General features: G+C 40.5%; 1 protein-coding gene across 1 annotated transcript; it reads left to right on the plus strand.

The window, feature by feature from the left end:
• Positions 1-384: 384 nt before the first annotated feature.
• Positions 385-6,775, plus strand: st6b1 (Sulfotransferase 6B1; the record flags this gene model as incomplete). The annotated part of the gene is given in 7 exon segments (NM_001140594.2): positions 385-670; positions 2,704-2,816; positions 3,636-3,725; positions 4,767-4,893; positions 5,043-5,137; positions 5,235-5,391; positions 6,730-6,775. Coding segments are annotated over 7 exon segments (821 nt in total), but the record flags the coding sequence as incomplete, so codon positions are not given.
• Positions 6,776-7,925: the final 1,150 nt, after the last annotated feature.

Consider the following 7,925-nt stretch of genomic DNA (forward strand, 5'->3'; position numbering starts at 1 on the left):
TTGGTGGCACCATGTCAAGAGGGAGGCCAGAGAGGAAGCTTATTTGCTTATTTCTGGACATGAGTAGTCACATTGTACAGAAATGGTTAATCAAGTGACGGTGAGAAATGCAAATGAGGCAGCAGTATTTACTTTAGTCTTTGAGTGGATGAAGCTATAGGGACCATTAGATTCTAAGGGAAATTCCTGCACATATGAATGGTTTATATAAAAACACTCATGGGAGGACATTTCAACATCTGAGATATCACACACAGGAAACCAGATCTTCTCAACGCCCCTACAGAAACCAGGAAACTCCTGCTTCTGATGCAAGCTTTATCTGTGAAGGACACACCTCCTTCTCCTCTTACTATACTCACTCACACAACCACACTCATACACAGAGTGGAGCTTGTGGCAGTCCAGCTGAACAAATACACTGGAGGTGTAAACTGAAAAGATTCAAGCTTGAGATTCTCTACAGGATTATCCAAAATGAGCAGTTCTTTCTCAGCCAAAATCCAGTCCAAAATGGAACTGGCTAAAGATATGAAGGAGGAGGATAAGTTGTACAGATATAACGGAGTGCTGTACCCTGTCCTCATGAGTCCAGAGGAGAACCTGAAGGCTATGGAGAGGCTGGAAGCAAGAGCAGATGATGTCATGTTAGTTGCATATCCCAAATGTGGTATGTAAAAATATTTAAATATGGAAAAACTGTTAAACATTTAGATGGTCAGAAGAATGTGCATTAGTATAGTAATGTGTAGTTAGTTCCTTGAGAGACATCCTTTGGCAATGAGCATCTTGATTAAGCATTTATGTTGTCTAATAGTCACTGACTAGCTTATTAAATCAAGTTTAATCAGTGGAATAAGGAGTGTTCCACTTGGTCTTTACTAGTCTACTCTGCCTATACCTACTGTACAAGCTTAGAAAAAAAAAGGTTCCTTCGGCTGTCCCCATAGAAAAACCCTTTTTAGTTCCAAGTAGAACCTTTTTTGGCTCCAAGTAAGCCCATAACCATGTGAGGTGTATACTTTTGTCTCAAAGTAGATTTAAGACTACCAAGAAACGCTTTATGACCATGATTTAGCCCACTGCAGTAAAAGGTTAAAGGTTCTAGATTGAACCTATTATAAAAAAAATAAAGTGCTAAGTTCAAGATACAATTGGGGTAATGAAACTTACTCATAGTGTAGTCTTACACATAGCTCCATAGCCTATGATATTTTGTCTTGCTGTGTATTTAAAAAGAAGACAAAAAGGTATTTGACTTGCTAACTGGGTTTGAAGTGATCTAAAATTCCGTTTCACAATGGATGGGCCTCAATGTTTGGACTTGCAGAATATGATCTGTGTGCTTTGGGGTAGGCCCTCCCTGTCAGGCAAAAATGGTTGCAACAAAGTCTGTTTCTGGTTTTAACCTTGTCAAAACAACCCAGTTTTGCAGCTTTGTCAGCTCTTTCCTCTGCACACTATAGAGTGATAAGGTAATCAGTGTTGAGGAATGTTGAATTGAACACAGGCCACTCTTCATGCTGGCAGAGAGGCACCCTGGTAACACAAGTTAACGTAATAACGTAAACTTTTCGATTTATAATGTAATAAAACTGGTTCGTAATATCTTGTAAACATTTTTAAATTGATAATGTAGTAACTTCAACCGATCATGTAATAGCATTCCAAAATCTATGCTTCACGTAAGAGCTCTAATTTTAATACACTACCCCCCCCCCCCCTTTTTTTGGGCAATCCAGGATCAGATCAATCTGGTTGATTGAGACTTTTTTTTTTTAAGGATCGGAATAAGATCATTTTGATCCAGATACCACAATATCAAGATCACAGAATCTGGATTTTCCATGCTTTTAATAGACCTACACCTAGCCATCTACTGGACAGGTCATGTTCCTACTTCGACACTGTCATAGGAAAACAGAAATGAGTAAACTACATGAATAAAAGGTACCTAAGATTAAACATAATAGAGCCTGCATATTATTTGTAAGTACAAGCACTTATTTGACACTATCAATATAACAACTGAACACGTACATATAATGCAGTCAATTGAGGTAAATCCCCAATATCAGCTTTAGGGTTTTTTCAAACAAAATCATTTTAAAAAGTATTACTTTCAAATGGAGATAGCGTCAACAACGCTGCCCATGCTGTCACAGACACCATAATGGCACAGATACAAAGATGAGTCCTCTAACTAACTCTAAGCCCCATGTTTCTATCATCTGCATATGACATAAGCATGGTTTATCTGGTCATGTACCTGCTGGGCGGCCAGTAGCCTAGTGGTTAGAGCGTTGGACCAGTAACCAAAAGCTTGCAATACCTGAGTAACCAAGGCGAAACATCTGTCTATACACTTGAGCAAGGTACTTAATCCTAATTTGCTCCTGGGACGCTGTACTACTTTGCTGAAAGCATTTTATGGATCTTACAAAACACTAGGGGCTGGTTTCCTAGATCCAGATTAAGCCTAGTCTTGGACTAAAATGCTCTGTCAATGGAGAAGTGTTTTTCATCTATGACTAGACTAAATTTCTGAACGGGATTGCCCCTGATATTACAAATATTTAGGGATAACGCAATAACTCTCATCTCATGGTGAAACTTTTAGAAGAAAATCAAAGGACACTAAGAGAAAAATGTTCTCTTAATGCTCAAGTGTAAATGGACCCGAATGTTCTCTGTGTCTGGCAGGTTTTAATTGGATGGTGGCGGTGCTGCGTAAAATAATAGCACAAGCAACTGGTGAGAAAGCAGAGTCCAAATTCCCTCCATTGATGGAGTTCTTTGGGACCGAAATGCTGCAGGTTTGTGCAATACTGGTTGACTTCCTGTAGCTTTAGCAACACTGCAGGTTTGTCTGCCTCAAATAAGTCAAATGTAGAAATACTACAGGTGTAGTTTACTGGAAATGTGGTTTATGGGTTGTTCGGTTCACTAATGCACAGATCTCCTGTAGTATAAAGAGGTTCTATAGTTATATTGGGAGGTGTTCAGCTAACTTTAGGGCTATAAAGTAGGTTTTCAAGACAGATAATGTCTATACAGTCAGGTGTGAAGGACTTCACGCTGCTTGCCGCTTTATCCTGAGTCGGCTCATACCAAGGCTCGAACTCAGAACGTCTGCCTCAAACACGTGACCACCCTCCCAATGCGTCTATCTAGTTGGCAGCACAAGTTGAGACAATTCAGGCTGAGGAGTGAGTTTCACAGATCCCCATCTGCTAAATAGTCCTGTTGTTTTGCTGTTCTGTAACTGGTCACAATAATTACACACAGGTGTTGCAATCATGCTGTGAGCCAATAAGGCCAGTTAGTGAATTACTAACACATGTTCTGTGAGTGCCCTCCACTGAACGCCCTCATGAGCCTGTGTGGAAATGTTAGCACAGCTTGACCTCATCCAAGAAGAGGGGTCAACCTACAGTACACACCTGTGATTCTCACATCAAATGCAATTAACTGTGGAGAATAGTGAGATTTCATATAAAAGTGTTTTGTATGGCCATCTGTCAGGAGTGAAGAGTTTGTTCACTGCACTTGTAAGCTCCTGTGCCTAAAATTATATAACAGCAACAGCATACCATGGCTCACAGTGTTAAATGGACACCTTGTCTATCTCGCAGGTTATTCACCAAGCACCGTCTCCTAGATTTCTGGGGACACACATGCACCCAGATAACATTCCTGAATCCTTCACCGCAAAGAAAACAAAGGTATGTACTTTCAACCAGAATATAGGTGTTGTGGAACTCACAATTACTATGGCATTTTTACAGCTGTTTTTTTAATGCTCCACAGTAGTTCATCTTTTTATACAAAATTCCATCACAACTTCCTCCAAACAACTTGTAATTCCCCTGTTGTGTAAGAGTGAAAGCTTTTCCTGTGTAGTATGGCAGCTAGAGTTTCTCTGCAGAGGCAGCCACAGCAGAGAGTGTACCACAGACAGATACATACACTGCAAATCACACTGTACAGAGTACATGGGAGACAGATTAATCAAATAGCATACACACGTAGGACACTTTTCAGCAGACTAACTATGCTACACTCAAATATAAGACCTCCAACTTGCAATACAGTGTCTCACAACTCACCATAACTCTGCCCTCCCCTTCCCTCAGTGTAATGAATACGAGGGGAGACAGAGACCTGGCATCAAGCGCAAGGCACAGCAGGTGTTTAATGTAATGGACCACAGGAGGAGGCAGGTAGCTGGGTCCAGAGGCAGGCAGAAGGTCATACACAGGGGGTCCAAAAGGGCAACAGTACAGGCAGGGAAAAGGCTAGTAACGTAGTCCAGGAGATCAGGCAATAGGTAAATAACAGGCTAAAGTACTGGCAGGGAATAGCCAAAAAGGCATCATAAGTGAGGCAGGCAAAAACTATCATACACGTGAGGCGTCGATCACAGGGAAAGCCGTGTGTCAGAAAACAAGCAATACCTCACAGTGATGGGGTGCAAAGAACTGAACTAAATAGTGTGTGATAATGACATACAGGTGTGTGAACAGGTGATTAGAATTCAGGTGATTGGGATCTGGAGAGTGAGAGTGAGCGGCGTTCAGGGGATCTAGGTGTTTGAGAGTGTGAGCTGGAAAGTGAGCTGCATTCAGGGGATCTACGTGTTTGAGGGTGTGAGTTGGAAGCAGACATTACACTCAGGATATAAACTTTAAAGAATGTCCTGGATCAGTCTATAAAAATATACTGTTGTCATTATCATGTCATGGTCTTCTGTTGATCAAAAACAGATGCTGGTGATATTCAGGAACCCGAAAGACACAGTGGTCTCCTTTTATCACTTCTCCAACAAGAACCCAGTGCTACCCACTGCAAAGTCCTGGGACTGCTTCTTCTCAGAGTTTATGAGTGGAAAAGGTACCTAAATTGAAGAGCCCTTATGAACATTGGGTTTATATGTTGGAGTTTGCTTTATACAAAAGTATAACTTGAGTCAGTTGTATTACAGTAAGATTTGTACCTATACAGTACAAAGCCTCACCTGAACAGTAATTTCCTGTTCCTAGTTCCCTGGGGTTCATATTTTGACCATGTACTTGGCTGGGAGAAGAGAATGGATGACCCAAACGTGATGATAGTCACATTTGAGGAGTTAAAACAGGTATCAAGTATTCCTTTCATTTTGAATACAGACATTAGTTTTGATCGGTCTGCTTTCTGTCATTTACATTCTGTCATGTTAATTGTGACCCACCCAGGACCTGAGTGAAGGTGTGCGAAGGGTCTCTGAGTTCTTTGGTTTCAGTCTCAGTGATGCCCAGGTCCAGACCATCGCAGAGGAGAGCACCTTCAACGCTATGAAGGAGAGCTCCAAGGCGTCACACGGCCAGATGGGCAACGTCTTCTTCAGGAAAGGTGTGTGTGTGTGTGTGTGTGGTGTGTGTGTGTGTGTGTGTGTGTGACAGAGGTAGCAAGAGGGAGAAAGAGCGCTGTGTGTGGATAGAAGGAGCTTTGTTCCAGAGTATGTTTAATCCCACCCACTGGAGACAGAAATTGTGGGATTATGGTGAGACAAACAAACACTTGATATGATGTATGTTGACTATAAATACAGACTCATGTCGCCGGTCTCCTGGTCCTCTCTATCCTTAAACAACCCTTGTCCTTTCTAGAGAAAGAAAGCATTGTCATATTGACCTTTGGTGACCTCCTATAGGTTGAATGAATTACTAAGTGCCAAAAAAGTAACAGGGTTGATGATTTCATTTTAAATCAGCCATAAATCCCCTTATGACAGGGGGAATGGAAGCTTGTTGTCTGCAACAGGGAGGGACAATTGAACGCAAATTTCACAAACATTTTTTAATTGTTAAAACATTTCTAGCCTGCCTATCTGTGGGTAACATGGTTGACATGTTATGCTCGACCCACTCAGTTTCCTACCACAAAACATCAGAAAATGGCTTAAAAGAGCAGAACCGGCTCACCTGCTTTTACGCTATGATTTGACTAGATATTCAATGTTCCTTTTAGAAAAAAAATAAGAATCGTTTCACCATATTAAAACGAGAGTTCAGTTCATGTAATAGTGTTGACCTTAAAATGAGGGACGGGTTTACATTTTTTTCTCCTTAAATCACATGAAATAAATAATAATCTTCACAAATGGCTGTCAAAAGCAACAAAAATAACTAGGGCTTTACAGTGATGGTGAAACTTGGATAAATGTTGGGGTTAAGTGGGTTAAAATCTTCCAAGAAGTCACAGAAAATGCCGGGTTTTTGCACTTTAGCAAGTCTTTATTCATATTAAAAAGATTTATTGAATTTTCCATGTGGTCTATATTATAGAGCACTTTATTTAATGAATCAGGCTTTTAAAATCCAATATTGGTGCACAATCTCTAATTAAAATATCAAAGGGACACAGAAGGGACTCATTTCATGGAAAGACCCATATACTGTATGTTTCATACGCACCATGTACATTCACAGTACTGCATGTCTTAGGTGTAAAGTTGAGGTAATCTTAACATCAAGCAAAGTGATACAACTATGTTACATTTTTTACAATATGTAGGCTACCTCACACTAGCTTAAAACTAGGTCAACTGTAATCTAAAATTAACTGTAATCTAAAGATAATTTGCCTCGTGCTTTATGTCCAAACTACAGAGTACTAGAAAATGTTATGTCGCTCTTGCTGTACATTGATCATGTGTTTTAATCTTGTTCATGTGTATTTCCTCCCCAGGTGAAGTGGGGGACTGGAAGAACCATTTCACCCTAGCCCAAAGCCAGGAGATGGACACAGCATTCAAGAAGCACCTGGCAGGGACTACGCTGGGGGCCAAACTAAAGTATGACCTGTACTGCAAGTAGACAGCAGACTGGACAAACACTTACTAAGCTGAGACAGGACACAAGGGAAACACTGACAGGGAAGTTCAACCTCAACAGGCAGGCTGGTATGCAGTAGCTAAACTGACATTCACAATGAGGAATTTGGTGGTGCAACACTTGTTACTACAGAAACACTTTATTCCACTTGGCTATCCTACATTGGAGCTATTGAAGGGCATTTTTGTGAAAGTGTGACATGAGTCTGGTGGGAGGAGCTATAGAGGGATGGGCTCCTTGTAATGGATTATATGTAACAGAGTCAAACATGGCTTCCATATGTTTGATACAGTTCCATTAGTTCCATTCCAGCCATTACAGTGAGCCTGTTCTCTTATAGCTCCTCCCACCAGTCTCCACTGCATGAGAAAAAGTAGACATGACAATGACAGACATCATGATAGATTTTTTAATCTTGTAATCTTGTTTTTATATCACTGTGTTGATTAAAGTTGGTTAATTGATATCTGCCTCCTTGTATGCATTTTCCAGTATTTCAAGATGTCAGTGTAGGCTACTGAGGGGCAAACGACTCATAAATGGCTGGAATGGAATGTCAAACACACGGAAACTATGTGTTTGATATTGATACCATTCCACTTATTCCGCTCCAGCCATTACTAAGTGCGTGTCCTCCCCAATTAAGGTGCCAACAGCAACCTGTGCAAGATGTTGTACTTTTCAGTTCAGAGTAATGGAATATGTGTCAAAAAGTCTAGTTCTACGAATGACATGCCACATGACAAACTATAATAATCATATGCTCAAAGTCCTTGCTAGAACACCTTTGAGATCATATGGTAACCTACTTTACTGCAGACCAGCAATGTGACAGGTTGCACGCAATAAAACCCTTGGATTGCAATGCATACAATACTAGATTCAAAGCAAATAGAATTATTCCATTTGGAAAAGGTGACCAAGATGAGACCGTCTGTAAATTTAAAGTAAAACGTTCCATAAATCCTTAATTGTAAAGAGTGACAATCAAAACATGGAATTTTCAAAAACTGAGACTATGGTAGCCTACTGATTCACCATACATACAGT

This window comes from Salmo salar, chromosome 18 (assembly GCF_965601325.2).
Source record: "Salmo salar chromosome 18, fSalSal1, whole genome shotgun sequence".
Taxonomy (NCBI): domain Eukaryota; kingdom Metazoa; phylum Chordata; class Actinopteri; order Salmoniformes; family Salmonidae; genus Salmo; species Salmo salar.